The sequence below is a fragment of the Cynoglossus semilaevis genome, chromosome 13 (genome assembly GCF_000523025.1).
Source record: "Cynoglossus semilaevis isolate Cse_v1.0 chromosome 13, Cse_v1.0, whole genome shotgun sequence".
In the NCBI taxonomy this organism is placed as follows: Eukaryota; Metazoa; Chordata; class Actinopteri; order Pleuronectiformes; family Cynoglossidae; genus Cynoglossus; species Cynoglossus semilaevis.
The window spans coordinates 18,331,894-18,350,436 of NC_024319.1; the positions used below are offsets into that span (position 1 = coordinate 18,331,894).

The window sequence follows — 18,543 nt, forward strand, 5'->3', positions numbered from 1 at the left end:
ATAAATTGATGGATGGATGCATGGATGGATGGATGGATGGACTACATGACGTCCACAGTCCTACATCAGTAGGTGACATTCATGGTCTGTCATTAAATCCAAGGTAAAGGATCAGACCCATGTGAAAAGGTGCAACATCTAATGTAGACAATTTTATTCATGAATCAATTTCCTATGGGATGTAATAGTGAATGTAGTCAAATTGCATCATTTTTAAGGACTCAATGTAAGTCATGACAGCTGCTTAAAGGAAGTGAATGGCAGTGGCATGATTAAGGGCATCTGACCTTGTGCCAACAATGATGGCTTTACATTAACAAGGTCAAATGTAAAGGCAGACTTATCTGTTGACTTTGTACAGCTCATGTCCCTTAACTGTGGGCCCTGTGAAGTGATTTCTTTGACATTTTAAACACTTTTAATTAAAATGTATTGGTGTGGGAGTGTTCTCTATTATTACCATATAATCCTTCAGGGATTCCTGCCTGATCCTGAACACACCGCCCTCACACTCACACATGTCACAGTGACAACTCTCTAACAGCTCAGCTCTGAGATTACGACCCCCCCCCCCCCCCCCCCCCACCCCACACACCTTCCACCCACTCCCCCACAATTAACTGTGTTTGCAGCTATTAAAATGAGGATATCCATAATGCATGATACTACACAACAGCAAAATCTGACTCCCGAGATTAACCCTCGGTCTGCTGGGATCGTTCGGATCAACACAAGGACATAAACAATAAAGGTAATTCTTGAATGTGCTTTGTAAAAGTGTCTGTCTAGCAGAGCGAGGCCTGCATCGATCGCTCCGATGTGTTGATTTAGACGGAGAGGGCAGATGAGCATCAGCACGGCACAAAAAAAGTCAATGCCAATTTTTCTTCCCACGCAACATCGACCCAAACTCACTTCTCTTTTTTTCTTTTATATGCTGCATCCAACGATTTATTCGGCAAGCACACAAACGCAAACACACACACGGACACTGATCCAGAGGAAGATGTTGGCCAAAGAGCTCAATAATTTCTCAAGGATTCACAAAATACAGGGCTAAATCGTCAATAACAACTCAAATTAGTTGCAACATTTTTGTATAGTGTTAAACACTACTGATCCATTTGAATAGAAACCCTGACTTTTTAGCCTGAAATCACTGACATTGAACACTTGTGTCCAAATATTTACTTCACATTCAATACAATCTCAAAGAGGACTTGGTTTTATTGTCTGCCTGAAAGCAGTCAATAAAACTGAGCCCAGTCTGTTAAAAATATATATTATTATTTTTATAACTAAAACACTACCAATACATTGAGATGTTCTTTCTGTTAATGATGGTTCCACTGAGAGTAAAACAGACAGGTCCATTACAGGGGTGACAGTGAACTCAGTGTATGGACAGTGAGTGTGGGTGATGACACTATTTAAGAGCATGACTGCAGTAGGTGGACATGCACCAAAGGATTTAAAGTCAGGTGTACAAGCATTAGTCTTCTGAATCAAGTTATAATTTAAAAAATAAATAAAAAAAGTGTTATGTGGAAATAAACTCAAAATTGTCTAAAAAACAAACAAAACAAAAAAGTCCCAGCCTGGGATCAATAAAGTACATATATCTATCTGTTAGAGTCTGAAAACCAAATAATATCTCACACATGGCATTTTTAATCCATTTCTGTTCAGGCACAACAATCAATACAGGTTTTTTTTTCCACACTCTTTTACTTGTGACAAACTGATCTTTAATATTTCACAGGCCCCTTGTCAAAGTATATTGCAATCACGTTGTTATAAATTCCCACTCAGAATATTAAGTATTATTAATTATATGTTAATCATTAAATACGATCTTGGATAATTATCTCACTTTTAGTCAGGCATCTCTTTTTAGTTCCATTGCAAGAGGTCCTCAGCGTTATTGTGTGCACATATTTTTCCACAATTTATTCTGAGAATTTGACAAAAGTTGAAACTCCATCCGTGTCCTAAATATTCTTCTACCAGAACACACTCACGGATAAAGAGGTACCAGTGAAATAGTTTCACCACCATCAGTCTCTCCAATACTGGTTCTAGTACAAATACATTTAATTTTAGCAGCAGGTAAAGTCAGACAGAAACATCATCCACCCATTAGCCATTGTCCATTATCTTACAGACCAAGTTCACATATGGTCCATTCAGCAGCCCCAGTTAACCCAAACCAGTATATGTTACTTGGGAAACTTGAGTGCCTGGAATTCCAAACAAATGTAAACATGAACATATGGAGGAACAATGTAAACTCCACACAGTAAAGTCTTAGTTTAACCATGAGTAGAGTTCTCACTAGTATGTATTGAACACCACCTCTTCTCATTTAGAAGCACCTGGAGATTAAATGGCATCTTAAAGTCCCATATTTATTTGTGGAGGCTTCAGGTCATGTCAGACTAGCCTCACAGAGGGCAGGGCAGTTAGTAAGTCTGCGGCCGACAAATTGAACGACAAAATTGTCAAAGGGATTGTGTGGAGACAGATTAATATAGTTGAGGACAAGGACAAGAAACTCTCAGCGCATGCTCCAAGATGAACAGCCATGACTAAAATCTACCAACTTGACAAAGTTGAATTTTTAAAATACTTTATACTGCACAATTTTCTTGACATTTTCCATATTAATAATTCCATTATTTGGATTAGTCACAAAAAACAGGTGTGAAACACATACAGCTACCTGCTGTTATGTCTTTATATTCTTCCAGCAAAATACAGTAAAAATACCGTATATTTGGTCATATACAGTATATGAATGTGTAATCTCTATCTGGATTAATCGTGATTAATTATGAGCTAGTTAATTGTGATTAATCCACACTGTGATTTTTAAGAGAATAAAATTCAACAGCTCAGCCTATTAAATCCAGACAGACATCTAAAACAAAGTCCCTTGCAAATCAAACATATCAACAAAGTATGACTTTAAAATAATTGTCAAGTAGTGAAACACACGTGTACAAAAGAACGATGGAAAATGTGACTAAGTGTGTAAAAGTGACATTGACGGTGATCTAAATGGAACGCTGAGTGCTGTAAATCTCTACAGGCTGATATACGTAACAGAAGCACATTGATCAGTTTACGTGTTTGCTGATGAGCAGCAAGTGATCGATTAGACCAAGTCAATCAAAACACCAAGATTTCATTACTTCTGTATTCACAGTTAATCCGTCTTAAATGTCAGAAAACAAAAAGCTCAGTGTTCTTCTTTTTTGGCTGCACTCCTTCCTGAGGGTTTGCCTCTGGGGGTAATTTGCATGTATGATTTGGCTCGCTTTCATTCACCTGGACGCCCTTCCTGATGCACCTTCCTCATTTATCAGGTCTTGACAACTGCACTAGAAGACACAGATTGTGTTGCCCCTTGGCTCTGTGTGACAGGCAACTTGGCATCAAGTGTCCTGCCCAAAGACACATCAGCAGACAAACCTGCTGGGATCCTGGCGTCCAATCTTAACCTTGGGGTTGGAAGACAACCTGGTGTCTGTGATGGACAGAGAATGCTTTATATTCACGTGTCGACGCCAAGGTTGAACTAATCAATAAAAATATTGATTTATTTATAAAACTGCTTTGATGAAAATCTGGTTATTTATTAATACGTTTATTTTTACACATATATGGTTTGCTTTAGGTTTTGCTGCACGGAAATAGTGGGAAAAATAATCCATAAGTCAATAACTGCCAATTTATGGACTGCCAAATTACCATTTCAATATTTTCCAAAACCGAAAAATAATTTCCTAATTATTTTTCAAAGATTAAAAAAATATTCTTAACTTCATTTTTTGCAGTGGCAGTAAACAGATCATTATTTTGAAATTTCCAACACAATATCTGACACCAACATCATTTATTTATTTATTTTTTGCATTCTATAGAACAAACGGCCAAACAAATTTCAAGAAAATAGAAATAAAAAAAGATTGAATCAATCAGGAACATAATCTTTTTCTCAGCTGTCAAAGCAACACAAAGATAAATTAACAGAAGAAAGATGAGTATAATAAATACTTAAACTACTTAGATACATGTCATTACAGTAAATCATAGTAAATGATAAACATACTTTGGATAACTAGGTTCAATGTAAGAATAATGCTGACTACGCAAATCTCACATCTTACTCATAATTTCCTGATTCATCAGCAGTGTTTGTCATACATTTTTGCCTGAATAATCTGCTGAAAAATGACAAACTGAATTCCTTCCAGGAATCACTGATGAAGCTCGTGACAAGGTCCGAGCCACGGACTTGACCAAGCATTTCCACCAACACTGCGGTTCTCATGATGGTTGTTACACTAAGTTGTTTTCAGGACAGTATTTTTTTCTCCTGCACAAAAAGTGAGTTGGATTTTGCAGAAGGAAACATGAAAAAGCCAAGTTGTTGTTGGCTGTCTTCATGTTCTGTTCTTCAGCCCAAATGAGTCTCCAGACATGAGTGTGAAGCAACAGTCTGCTGCTGCAGATGCAGCTGGAAATTCCTCTCACCTAACCTCCTGCACAAAGGACCGGGGCTTTGGATATGGAAAAAGAAGGAATAATTCTCCTTGTTACTCACCAATGCTACGGAAACTCTCAGACAAAGTTCTCCTCAACTTCTTCATTTTCCCGATTTTCTCTGCGGGCTGAGAGGCTGGCATCAGGTCGCACATTTCTCTGGTTTCTTTTAGCCTTCTCCGACTTTGGCGGAGGACAGGGACGGACAGCGGGGTCTGGATGTGGTTTTGACGCGGAGAAGAAGGCGAAGGGAGACCGGTGGAATTTAAGGAGCGCAGCGGGGCTTCTCCAGCCCTGCTGCCGCTGCTGCAGCGCACAGGCACAGACAGGAAACCGGAGGCTGGAGTGCGGCACTCACTGCTCTCATCAACTCCCCAAAAACAATTGTCCTCTGGAGATTTTCTCAAGATTGTTACTACATTTCCCAGAGAGAGAGAAAAAAAAACAGACAATAAAAGTCGGCGCAGGAATAGAAGCATCCACTGACGAGCCGTGCAGTCGGTGCGTTAGTGGAGTTGAGAATCTACAGATGAGCTCCTACTCTCACTTTCTTTCCTCTCAGTCGACCCCTGCTCCACCGCAACCCAGATGTCATTTTTGGGATTTCTCTCTCTCTCTGCTTTTGAGCCACAGGCCCCGCCTCTGTGTCTGGATTGGAGGAATCTATAAGTAAAGAGATTTTCTATTGGATCCTCAGGTTGTCCATCAAACCCATTGGCTCCGCCCTAGAGTGTTGCAGGAGGAGGAATATTTTCTGGTTTGCTCTTCTGCCTGATTCAGCTGCTCTTTCTAAGACCCAGGCAGAGGTATTTCCCCCCACATACGAGCTTCATCAGCAAGTTACACATACACTTTCCGGCCACTCGATGAAGAACACGTGCAAATATCTAATAAATCAATCAAACACAGTTCAAATGGGTATTGAAACATAAGCTGGTCGACATTTCTATTGAGAATAAGAAAATAACTGGGTTTAAAATGAACATTGATTTATTTCAGACAGTAATATAGCTTTGTTTTCAGGGGTTTGCAAAATGGGGACAGAGAGAATTAAAATTTGTTCATTTTTAAAACACAAAACCTAACCTGGGGTTTCTGAACATGGTCAAGATATCATTACAAATGCAATGCAACATGGTTAACCTTTTTAAATCCACTATGGCTTTTAAAATATACCACTGTTGTTGTTGTTCTTTTACATGGTATATGCTTTATAGACAACCAGTTGAGATCAACTCTCAAAAACATCCTGTTCCACTAAATATCCCCAAACTATCAACTCCTAAACTCCAGAGGGGTTAATAAAGTTCAATGTTTAGCACCGTGAATACTCTTCCAGTAAATGTGTGTGTCAAGCTCTGATAAACATAGTAAAAACAAAGCTCTTTTCTTACTTGGGTTTAATCAATTTGAAAGGCACATAGTAGAAACATTGCTACGTCATGTGGTGAAGAAATGTTAAATATAAATAAAACTGTTGATGTGTTAAAAACAGATGAAGTAGTTGTAAAAATAAACATATGAGAAGAAAAAGAAATATTTTTTTTTTTAGTATTTTTTATTCCTGTGAGGGAAACACAGCTGTTGCTACATATTTATTTTTCCCTCACATTGTCTAAAATGTGTAAATGTGGCAGACACGATCATATCCTGTCAGGTCGGAGTGTACTCTTCTACTGTTGACATGCTGTCTTCATGCTACAGTATGTAGCCTGACATGTTTATGTTCCTCCGTCACCCCCGCAGCCTCTCCACTGATTCACAGCCTCTATGACACGTCCCAGTGTCTGAATGCGGCCCTCTCAGTCTACAAACATCTGTGGAATGCTAAGATGTTTGCAGACTCTTCCCTCATTACTTGGACCAAACACCCGGAGCTAAGAGAGACAAATGAGTAGCTTCATTAGTGAGAAGTGTCCTTCATCACAGTGTGGAAAACGTCCCTAACAAATGGACCAGTTTACCTGAAGTGAATAAGAACTTTGGTTATTTATGGCATAGTAGAGAATAGGATCAAGGGTACCAAGAGGAGAGGGGTGAATGAAGAGTTAGAGTGACACTGTCAGATGAAGCAGATGGCAATAAGGCCAGTTCATGTGATGGATTTCTCCCATCAGGCATTTTGGGAAGAAAAATGCTCTTCACTCCAGTAAACCAACACCTAGAGGATGTTTGTAGACATACATCATGTTTGTCACTGAGTGAAACCACAGATCTGTGGACAGTACGTGTTTAGGGAAACTGGGACGGATTAACAACACACTAAATACATTTGTGGCTCTTCAGTAGAAAACACTATTTAAAGCCATGGTTGACCTCTTGGTCTCAGACAGGAAGTGGTCTAAAGCAAAGGTCTTCATCTGCTCCATCTTTCCATTAGTTTTAGGATCTTTGACCTAAATACCTTTGAAAACACCTGATCTAAATTATATTTTATATCAGGGATGGATATTGTCCTTTTTGAGGGATGTCTCAACTTTATGATTTCCTGGATCCTATATCTTCATAACACTAATGTTTCAAAACTGTTTTTAATGATGAATTCCTCTTATGTTATCATTATCTTAATTAAACTAACTTCTAAGGAGCCGTTCTATGGCTGACTTTTAGACATTTCTATAAATTCTTGTTACGTCATGGATTGTCTGGCTAGAATTTAGCTATCTTGCTAATATCTAATCCAGGTGTCTTTGATCAGACTGATTTTTTTTGCCATCTAAACTAGCAAGTTATTTAACTTTGCTTTATCGGTGAATCAGTTTTTTTTTATTTTTAACTTTTCCAGTATACAATATTTAGGTTTATTGTTTTTTAGCCGCATTTGTTTTATTGAAGGCGACTCTTCAGTTGTCACTACACTATTTCTGCAATGTTTTTTGATTGTTTTTTTTTTTTTTATTGACAAATGTCCATTTCAGGTGAGGTTCCCTTTTCTACTGTTCTCTTTTATGCAAGAGAAACTCATACATTTTTGTACAAATCTGTCTAAAACCAGGCGGCTTTGAATTAATTACATGACCGAAGAAAAGGCCCACGGTGAGCAGTAAAACATGTTTTTAAAGGCAGTGTATTTGTATACTAATTAATCTTAGTCCAAAATATTGCAGGAATAGGAGGGGTGGGAGTTGGGGTGGAGTGTTGTTTTTTTAGGGCGACGGTGGTTGTGTATTTTGTATTGCTAGATTTGGCCTTGAAATAAAGGTTGGTTTCAATTACATTTGCATCACTATTTATGGTTCTAAACCGCAAATATTCATAACTCTCAAATTTACATTTTTCTATGCTGCAAATGGGAAAATGGTTGTGCAGGTATTCTGGAACCTGTCCTATAAATCCACATGTACCAACAATGGAATCAGTTTTTCTTTCTTTTTTTTGTCAAAAATTACTTCTATTTACCTTTTTTTGAAAAAGACAACCCTTTCCCCCCCCAAAAAATTTTCACTGATTCTTTTTGATGTTTAATATGATGTTTTCCTTACTTAGCACTATTTTGAAAATGAATGGTCTTTGTTTTCATCCATAATTGGCTGTGGAGTTAAGATCATTAAAAAGAGACTAAAAGAAAAATCTTCTGAGTGCTTTGGACTCAGATACCTGGCAAAATGTCATCCAAATTATTAGAGAAGCAATGCACATTGAGCCAGAGTTCTCAGCACAGCCCAGCTTCATGGACCTTCAAAAGGTTTAAAAATGTGACTTTTATTCACGTGTCAAGAAAACAATCATTAAACAAACATAGCTGTTGAGTTCACAAATTAATTCCTCTATACATAAAGTGATCAGATTAACAAAAAAATAAACTATTGAAATAAAATTGCAGAGCTCTAAGCAAACTGGACACATTAAAAAAAATAGCACATGAGCATCATTCATTCATATCATCATTCTTAATTCTTAAAAAAAAAAAAAGGAGGTGAAACAATATCTACTTTAATCAGGTTTGTTTTGCTACGTCTTGATTTGTGTTTATGGTGAATCACTGTTAAAATCACTCAGTGTTTTTGTGGTGTTTGTTTGTGGTTTGTGTAAGAATGTGAATCCAGGCTGCAGATGCTGCACAGGAAACTCCTCCAGCACAGATGTTCTACTCATTATCAAACTTGCTGTATGGGTGGTCCGAGTCTCCGATCAGACCTGTACATAAGGAAGATGCAGAAAGTGAAAATGCAGAAAATGAAAACAGAGAAAAAATGTTTTGCCTTAAAATGCTTTGCAGTTGCCCAGGTTTTGTTATTGGTAAAAAAAAGTTCTATTAAAACTTCGTCTTGTTTCTGTTCCTTCTATAATGTTCTTACTTCCTCTTTTACAGGGCTGTGACTGCAGACTATGGCCATTCATGTGACAGCTGAGGGCACTGGCTGTTTATAAACTGTTTATAAATTTTCCTGAACACTAAATTGCACAAACAAACACTATAAGACAAACAACATATTTTAATGTTCAGAACACAGTGATTCCCTGCTTATAAATGTTTCTGATTTAAGTGTTTTTACATTTTAAGTTTAGCTCACAACATTACCAGTAGTCACTGTAAAATATCATAAAGTTTTTTAACAATACAAAAAGAAGGGATATTTCTCCATCTGGATTTGAACTAGCTACACAAAGGTTACAGCGCTACCTGTTGACTTGACTAAAACAACACTGGCACATGTTGAACCTGAAATAATAAGAACCCATAAAAGACAAACTGAACAAGAACCATGGTGACCTCATTATTGTGGGGTACCAGAAGTTCTTATGTATTGTTCAATGAGTAAAGGACATAAACAACATCGTGAGATTTAATTGACAAATTGTTTCAACTGTTTTTTTGAAAGACCCAAAAAACTGTGGACAACAATTTTTTTAGCAATAAGAAAAACATTTTGTAGTTTTAAATCTTAATTTTTGACAAAATATAAATCGATTGGTTTACTTTACCTTGCCTTAGTAAAGAGCAAGCAGTAATGTTTTGAAAAGACTGATTCTAAACTTCCAACACAAATATCGCTTTGTCCATATTTTTTTGAGTGCACATCTAATTGTAAGGTAGAAACAATCAAAAATGTATTTAAGTGCAAGAGGTTGTAGAGTACATGATTTTTTGACAGGCTTCTTTGTTAAAACACAAATTGCTGCCGCAACTGCTGTTTCAGCAAGGCGACAAAAAAATTTGACACTGGCGCTTTATAAATTATGCCTAAATTGACATTATGTTTAAAGTGGACTGAACAGAGAGGAGTTATCCTTGACATGACCTGGGTTTCCTACCTCAGGCAGTTACTACTGAATAAAACATTCCTGGCGTTGTGCAAGGGAAATGAAAGTCAATGAGATAGTCCTAGAAAAATAGGAGAAGAAAAATCTAAAGCCAATTCAACATGAGACAAAGCTGATGTACAGAGAAGAGAGAGGCTGGCAGTATGTCCTACACCGTGTTAGATTTCCTGATCTACTCCAGTGCAGCAGCTTCATACATCACAGTGAGAGACATGCAGTGAGCCTAAGACTCTTATTAAAGAGACTGGATGGAGTTAATATGATAATAGAGAGTGATCACAGCCAGGATCGTACGTACCATACTTCCTGCGAATCTCATCGTGTCGTGCCTTCCTCTCCACTTTCCTGTAGATAAAAAAAAACATATACAGTATATAAGTTAATTTTTCTCCAGAGACTAAAGAAATCTTCAGCTTGTGGTTTTGTGGAGGCAGAGCATTTTTGTCAAGTATGGATCTCCTAAATAGATTTTTAAATCGGGTGTAATTTGTCCAGCTAACCTCTGCTCCACATAGGTGAGGCAGAATTATACCTTCATTATCCATGGTAAGCATCTTAAACCCTGTGTGAAGCAGATGCCAGAGATCTATTTAACTCTGCATTTTAATGTGTGTGCTGTAGTGAGCTATAGAGGAAAGTGTCATGGATATTGATCCATGTTTACAGAAGCCAATAGAACAGAGTAAGCATCAAAAGCCTATGTTTGATTTAACATCACCAGCTCAACATTATCTAACATTCAGTATGATGGTGGAAACACACAAAACGTAAAATATTCAATGTCAGTTATTAAGACAATTCTTATTAGGGATCCTAGATACATGTTTTCAACACTTAGGTCATTAAGCCATTTTTGTTTTTTACTATAAACAATTTATTAATTTTTTAAACTAAGGCTAGGCTAGCTAATGTTGACACTGATAGCTATGTAGCTATACATGCTGTATGTATATACATATACACTGTATACATGCGTATACAATATATACTATACATATATTTAAAATTTTCCCATTGTTGAATATCAACAACATAGACAATGTTAAGTACTGTATGAATTTCACAAGACTGTTAAAAGCCAATAACCTCATATATTCAAGGACATTCGGCCCTGAAGCCCTGTCAGTATCAGACTCTGACCTTGAAGACCATCTAGGACCTACATGTGAGGTACAGCTCACAATGGCAGGTGTACACTGTTCTCTGTCAATGCTCCAGGCTTCAACACATGAATGGTAACGAACTGCAGAGGTAGCAGGTCAGTTAGTGTCAACTAAACCAACTAACTACTCCATTATGTTCAAGTAAAGTGCTGCCTCTATTAATAGACTGACAAACCTTCAGTAAATGTACAGAAAGGAACTTGTATATACATACATACATATATATATTGATAAAAATATATAATTATATAACTACTTCTCTACTTTTCCCATTTAGTGGTTGGTCTTAGAACGCAACTACCGCAATAGGAGAAGGCTTACTCTAATCATTTATTTTTATTTATATATGAATATACACTATGCACGGATATACATATAGAAATATATATTTAATTATATTCACAAAATGATTAAAGTAAAGAATTGTCAAATGGAAAAGCTTTCTATTTACTTCAATGGAATGGAAAATAATACAACCCTACAGCTACAAGTGAAAAACATGTTACCATGAGACCAAGATATGGAAGATCAAAAATATTAAAAAAGAAAAAGTATCAGTTTACTTTAGTAGCTCCTACTTAATGACCTCTCTTTTTCATCTTGTTTTCTTAGTGTTGGCCTTCTGCTCGATGCCCAGCCTTTTGGGGGACTAACAAAAGTTTGGGAGGAGTTAATCTAAAGCTCTAAACCTCCACAAACTGCCACTTCATTTCATCTTATCACAAAAAGCTGGAGTAAATCCATCAGCCTTTTATTGCCAGGTAGTGATCTGTGACAAATCAGGGCTGCTCCACTCTCTGGCTGCCATCTGTCCCCTTCGCCCCACCCTGCTAAAGCCTTGGATAAGGCTGATTGATTGACATGTTTTAAACATCCACCACATAAATACGTCGTCATCCAACAAGTGGGACATGAAAAGAAAAGAAAGGACGGAATTTTTTCAAGTACCTAGATTCAACACAGTAGATGTGAGAAGTGGACGACAGAAAGCCTCACTACAATGGGTTGTCTAAGGATCTTCTCTACACACACACACAAACAAACACGAGGGCGTGCACTCTCTTTCTCTCATGCTGTAAGGAGTCAGAACATCAGACCAGACTTGTGAGAACTAATATGACTCATGAAGATGCCTCCGCCCATTGTTTTGCAATATCACCGTCATAATTACACAACACAGCAGAGGGCTTTTATTTTAATACATTTCAAATGAATTATGTAAAATGCAGACAGCGTGTATGAGCAATCTTGTACAGGAGGCTTTAAAAGACCTCCTTTAACCTCATTCCGTCTTAGTTCCTTGACTTTAAATTACATATGTCTCAGACTGCTTCACTGTTATTGTTCCCATCAGTACAACATATAATATACCAGACCACTGGGTCAGGAGTCTTTTGAGGATTTTTAATACAATATACATTGTGGTGCTTATTACAACATATTAAACTTGTTTATCATACATAAGCAAATTTAGCTCCTTAGAAATGCCCTTCATAGACACTAAAGACATTTTTGTCATTTACTGAGTGACCAAACTTCATTTTAAGTATTTCAGGCAAAGACTAAAATTGTTCTGTTATTCTGAAAGAAAACAAAGTTTTATTCCTGCACATCAGACTATAATGTATGCAGGAAGTTTATAAGTGAGATACTTTGTTGTGATTTGTGTCGAGTTAAGATTTAGTCCCGTCTCTGGAGCTCATACTGCAATGTCTACGTGCACTAAAACCTCCCACCATGGCTTTTTCCTCTGTGGATTTCTCCTTCAGAGCACAGACCTCATCTATGTAGGTCACTGCACTTAACTAAGACTTAGGGGACTTGATGGTCCTCACCACAGGGAAACCTGACTAGATCCTGTGAGAGAAAAGCTCAAGGAAAGATCTTTGCAGGCTCCTTGCACAAAGAGAGCGAGACAGTGACCTGGGACTCTGGTGTTCCCGGCAGTGAAAGTGATGATGAACCACTTACAGTCAGTCTTTTGTACACAAGTGCACCGTTTACGAACACATCATCGGAAACTGACTGCACTGTGGAACACAGGCAGCAATGAGAGCGATGAAGCTGAAACATTTATGAAGAACCCAACGTGTAAGGATTTCCAGGGTCTGCTGACTGACTCAGTCACTATCACACTGGCTGCTCGACTGCTGATAAAACCAGCAGGATGTGGACCACTCTATTTATGACCTCATTGCCAAAGAGCAGCTGCACAGCTTTGTATATCCATTCTGCAATATTAGATGAGTTTGGGGGAAACACTGAACTCCTCCTTTGGGATATGGACTCAAACACCAGTTGCTTGGATCCGAAACGTACAACTGACCTCTTTGTTTACTACTATGAATGTACTGTTGCAGGAAATACCTGCGGGTTTGGAAAGCCATAATATAAGAAGCAAATGAGTGACAACATCGGTGAATCTTGAGATTAAATCACCAGATTATCTGTATCACACCACCGATATAAAAAATATACGTAAATACTTTTCTTCTGTTTATTTGTATTAAATCTACAGATACAGTATTATCTTAAATTCCAGTGTTAATGTTATTCACTGCCAATACACCAGATTTATGCCGTTCATATATCACAACTTTTGCTCCATTGAGTTTGCATTGTCCTAGTGAAATAAGTGGTTTTCGGAAAAGTAGAGACACAAAGGGAAATCCCCCACACACTAACCCCCCTGCACAAATGCACCAACATGTTTTTATTATTATTTTTATTTACTCCTTTTTAAAATTAAAAATTTAAATTCTATGCAGTTCATTTTCTCATTATATGTAGCTTAAATTGTGAAAATATTAGTGCTGTAATCTGGATGAACTGTTGATGACTGTTGCGTTTCCCTGTGTGGCTGTGCTGTTCTAGTAGCATGTATGCTTTGCATGTTTTCTTGAATTTAACAGGCTTCAGCAAAACATCATCATTTCAGAATCAAGGATGTTTTGGTGCACAAATGTACATACTGATGAAAATTATTCAAATACTGACACAAACAAGCGCCTGATATGGAACAAGTTTTAAATTTGAAGTTAAAAGAAAAACTAAATTATACAATCCAAACAAACATGGATACCACAGGGTAAGAATATCTTGTAATACAATCTGGTAATAAGAACACCTTTACTTGAGAGACATTCATAACTTAATTGCTTCTAAAGTGAAGTCCTCAAAATGTATCTGTGCTAATTTAATGGTATGTGACAGCTCAAGAATGCTCGAATTATCACTTCAATATGGGCCTGAGCTGAACACATAATTCTTCAAATACTTAAATCATGAATGAATTCTGCATCAATCTAAATGTTAGGGTTGGGGGGATGTTTTTGTTTTTCTTACAGGTTGCTGCATGCTGAGTAAAAGTGGCCTTCAGGTCAAATCTGACATACATTCAGTGATGCAAGAAATCCCATACCTTTCGTCAGAGCGCTGTTTGATCTCCTCTTTCCTCCTGTTGTAGGCCTCATCCTCTCTGTCAAAGCTAAGATAAAGGACAGTGTCACATTCACAACTGTTCATAGAACCTGACTTCAATAACTCTGTAGTGTTTGGAGCGGGGCTGTAACACAGATTTAACAGTATTTGACAGTGTTCTCTGCAACTACTCTTCTTTAGAGTGTCTGGTTTTAGTTTGTTACAAGTGACTCTGGCATGGTTTCTGTGGCTCTTTTATGGGTGAGTTGGTTTTTGGATTAAAGCAAACATTTGTTTTGGTCTTTCTGTCTATTGTTCTGCTCAAATCTGAAACAAATATGTTGGACCTCAATAATAGCCTACTTGACCAAACTAAGCATCTCAAAGAAAATAATTAAAAGAAAATTATTTGCACTTCAGAGCTTTTTGTTCTTTTTGTTGTGGTGTATTCTTACCGGTGCCGACTCTTCTTGCAGTAGCAGCAGTAACAGCAACACACCACAATGCTGAGCAGGATGACTCCCCCGATCACACCCAAAGTTATGATGAGGGCCTCAAAGTTCACTGAATCACAAAACAACACAGTGTTACCAAGAGATTGTTTTGTATAAAATAATACAATTGCTTAAACAGTGTATTTTTTTCTCCTGTAATGAATAAGAACAGGTAAGTCTAACAATGTGGGCCTATCAAGAGATAGGATTATAAAATCCTTGACAATGACGCCACCTTGTGTCTTCTTTCTAAAAGTGCAAGTCTTAACATTAAAATTCAAATCAGATACTGTAGGATGGAAATTCCCCTTGCATTAACCTTTCTGCTGGTTGACTGCGAACAACTGATGATGTTTACTGCTGGTTGACTGCGAACAACTGATGATCATCAATAATATGTCGGTGACAATAATAGGTATAATAACTGTTTCTTCTTCACCTTAATTTGAAATGTTTCTACAATGTCCAAGTGATGATGTATTAATCATTGTTTGAGTAAGAAAAGGTTTTTTCTACTTCTTCCAGAAATGTTGCATTATGCATGGATGATATATTCTAAAAGGGTCAGTATGAGCGGAAGAATCTTAGCTGTGAAAACACTAAGAATGCTTTGAGTTTCTGAGGCGGACAAAAAAAAAAAATGGAAAAAAAAAAGAGCAGTAAGAGTCACAATGTGGCTCTTTTTTGGTGGTTCCCATTTTTTCTTTCACATTAAACAAATGAATTATGATAATGTTCTAAAAATCAACATTGCAATAAGGTGTGACCGTGGTGTTTGTCAAGTAGCACATGATGTTCAACAGTCAGCTTAAGGCTTTTTTTGTGTAAATAACACAGTCTTGAAGGTTATTTCAGAGAATTGTATTTACTAGACTTGTAGCGCTTGTCTCACATAAAATCATAAAATCTCACAACACACTCTTTTATGTTAATCATGTCAAAGAAAAGTGAACAAGCATTGATAATATTACACTCACGCCAACACATTCCCCATCGGGCCTCTGCAAGTGGACATAGTGATGGTGGGGGCAGCAGCCAGCTCACTGGGTAGTCTGTGCAGTTGTTAGTGGCAAAACACCACAAACACTGAAGATCAAACAAAAACAACAGGTCTAATGGAGTAAAAAGTGTTTCTCTGATTCCATATCCCTGTTATATGTGAGTGTAGACACAGCTTTTGTAACTTTGGGTTGATACATGAGAAATCAATTGGAATTTAGATGTTTCTATTTGCAATGATTTAGTTATTTTAAGCAATCCCACTGTAGTTAACAAAGCCAGTTTGATAAGATCCATAAGAGGTTTTTGTTACAGCATCACAACAAACTTTTCATCTAATGTTTAAATATTTGATCAAAATGGGGCTACATTCAAGTATGTGGATTAAGTCACTGTGTACTGTAAGTCTGACTCAGAGTGTCTGACATACTGTAGGTACCACGTGTCCTTGTCACGCATGTCTGACCACAGTTCAACTTTGCACACCCTCCGCACGGAACAATGCTTCAAGTTTGTTGTGCGGTTGTTACCAAGCTGGAAAACACTTACCGTGTCGTGTTTTATTGAAACACTTTCAATAACAAACATTTTAAGTTTTCCAAAAACAAAAAAAATCTAAATTTGGCTAATTAATTATAAATCTACCAAACCAAAAATTGCTCCTACCCCGCAGTAATGTTGGTTGGCTTTTTACTTCTGTGCCTGTGCACAGAAGTAAAAAGTATAAAACTTAAAAGATTGTAAAACGATGTTAACATATTAAAAAATACTTGAATTCCACATTTTTCTATACACAGATGTCTTCCCTGCAATAAAGAGAGTCACAGTCAACACAACAGTTGAGAGAATAAGGACCAACACCCTTGCAATAGCCCCAAGTAGTAAAGTTTATTAGTTTGCTTAACAGCGACTTTAAACAATGGTGTTGTTAATTGCATGTCTCATATGTTATACACAGGTACAGCTAGTAGGGAAACCTTTACAGCTAGTAGGGAAACATTTATAAATTGTATCTGCTTTTTGCATAAACATATTATTTCAATAGTTGAAAATAGTTGGTTTTCATTGAATGTTTTGCTATGATAACAAATAATCTGCTCTGACGTGAAAGGTTAAGGTACAGAAAGACAAGGGACAATTAAATTGTGATGTTCATCATTTTCTGAACAAAGGCCAAGTGATTAATTTACACAATGTACTGATATTGCTGGCAGTCTTACCTTGGCATGTGGGGCACAAGAGTCGCAGTCTTTGAAGGCAGAGCAGGCTGGAAAGCCGAGGAAACAGAAACTTAACTTCACTTCACCCAAGCGTCACAGCCAAATTGTGACGTATTTACCAAATACGTGCTACTTTCCAGCTATTCTGTCCTCTTATTCTTGTGATTGATTATTAAAAGATTAAACAGGTAAAAACTTGAATATTTAGTCACCTAAAATCATTTAATTCAACTTACGCGTTGGAGGCGGTGGTGTTGTTTGGCATTCCCCTAAGCTAACGATGCTAACGAACAACGCAACGGCAACAAGGGAAAAGGACATTTTTAAAATAAACTCATAGGACGAGTATATAGAGAAATCTAACACGCTGAGCAAGTGTATAAATATCGTTGACAGAATACTTTCAACGCAGAAACGACTGCTCTAGTTTTGTTTTGCTATGCGTCTGCTGTCACTTCCTCCGTGTCTGAAATGGGGGTGCGCGTTTCGCCAAACCCAGGCATTCCAGGCGGGAGGAGTTTGATAGCCGTCGTTAAACAATAAATAAAAATCATGTGGTGGCCGCCCCACTTTTTTTATTTAAGCATTTATGGTTAGGTCAGAGTATATCTGAAAAACAAAACACGTCGCTGTTATTATTATTATTAGTGTTATTATTTTTAAAAAAGAGTTTAGCTTATTTCAGATAATATATGACTTCTAAAGTATTTTTCCCAAAACGTAAACTATTAAACTATTTACAACGTAAATGTTTTTCTTTCCACTGTTTGTGAGCTACATTTGATATGTCTTATTGATTCATAGCTATACACAACGTCTACTACGTCTAGGCAATTTATTTACATTTTGGCTTACAGTACAATCAGATTAATATTTGTATTTATTGTGTTTGTTATTTTATAAATATTATGCCAAACACTATATGACATATTGCTATATGATATTCATTTTTTTTATCTAAAATGAATATCATATAGCAATATGCAATCATATAGCAATATGACCAAAAACAACCAAATCATATCTTAATGTCATTACAAATTATAATCAGAACGAAAAGGGATTTTTTTTTTCTCTTCATTCTTTCAATGTCCATCATTTCCTTCCCTGCATTTAATCTTATTTTTTCCTCAATATGCCACCCGTAAGTTTACCTCTATTTTCTCTGGTAAAGGCTAATAATCAGTTCAGCAATATACTCCAAACATGTATATCACCTTTCTAACCTTAAAGACCACTAAAGTGCTTTGCCCCTCAGGCTATGATAAGAGAACTGAGCTTGTGTTCATCCAGCATCAAACATCCTCATTTACCACTGTTTCTCAATGGTGGTTTTAAATGCAGGGGACATCGTTTGTTGTGTTTATCTGTCCGTATAAGTACAATCGCCAATCAAACTGATTATTCTTCTAATTCCTTTTTGATGTGCCTATT

At 37.0% G+C, this 18,543-nt stretch overlaps 2 protein-coding genes across 2 annotated transcripts in view; both read right to left on the reverse strand.

Annotated features, from left to right (window-relative positions):
- The window catches only part of cdk14 (cyclin dependent kinase 14), a 94,136-nt gene extending 86,163 nt beyond the window's left edge, over nucleotides 1-7,973 (reverse strand). Inside the window, exon 1 of the mRNA XM_008324066.3 lies at nucleotides 4,610-7,973. Within this exon, the coding sequence (XP_008322288.2) occupies nucleotides 4,610-5,027 (418 nt within the window). The 5' untranslated portion in view covers nucleotides 5,028-7,973. The remainder of the gene's footprint in view (nucleotides 1-4,609) is intronic.
- A 264-nt stretch (nucleotides 7,974-8,237) lies between these two features.
- LOC103388869 (pituitary tumor-transforming gene 1 protein-interacting protein) lies at nucleotides 8,238-17,600 on the reverse strand. Its single transcript, XM_008324067.3, has 7 exons — nucleotides 17,346-17,600; nucleotides 17,110-17,156; nucleotides 15,868-15,976; nucleotides 14,852-14,960; nucleotides 14,398-14,463; nucleotides 10,112-10,158; nucleotides 8,238-8,685 (listed from the first exon to the last, which is right to left on the reverse strand). Exons 1-7 carry the CDS (start codon nucleotides 17,428-17,430, stop codon nucleotides 8,636-8,638), a joined length of 513 nt encoding a protein of 170 aa, XP_008322289.1. The 5' UTR covers nucleotides 17,431-17,600; the 3' UTR covers nucleotides 8,238-8,635.
- Between the last annotated feature and the right edge of the window lie 943 nt (nucleotides 17,601-18,543).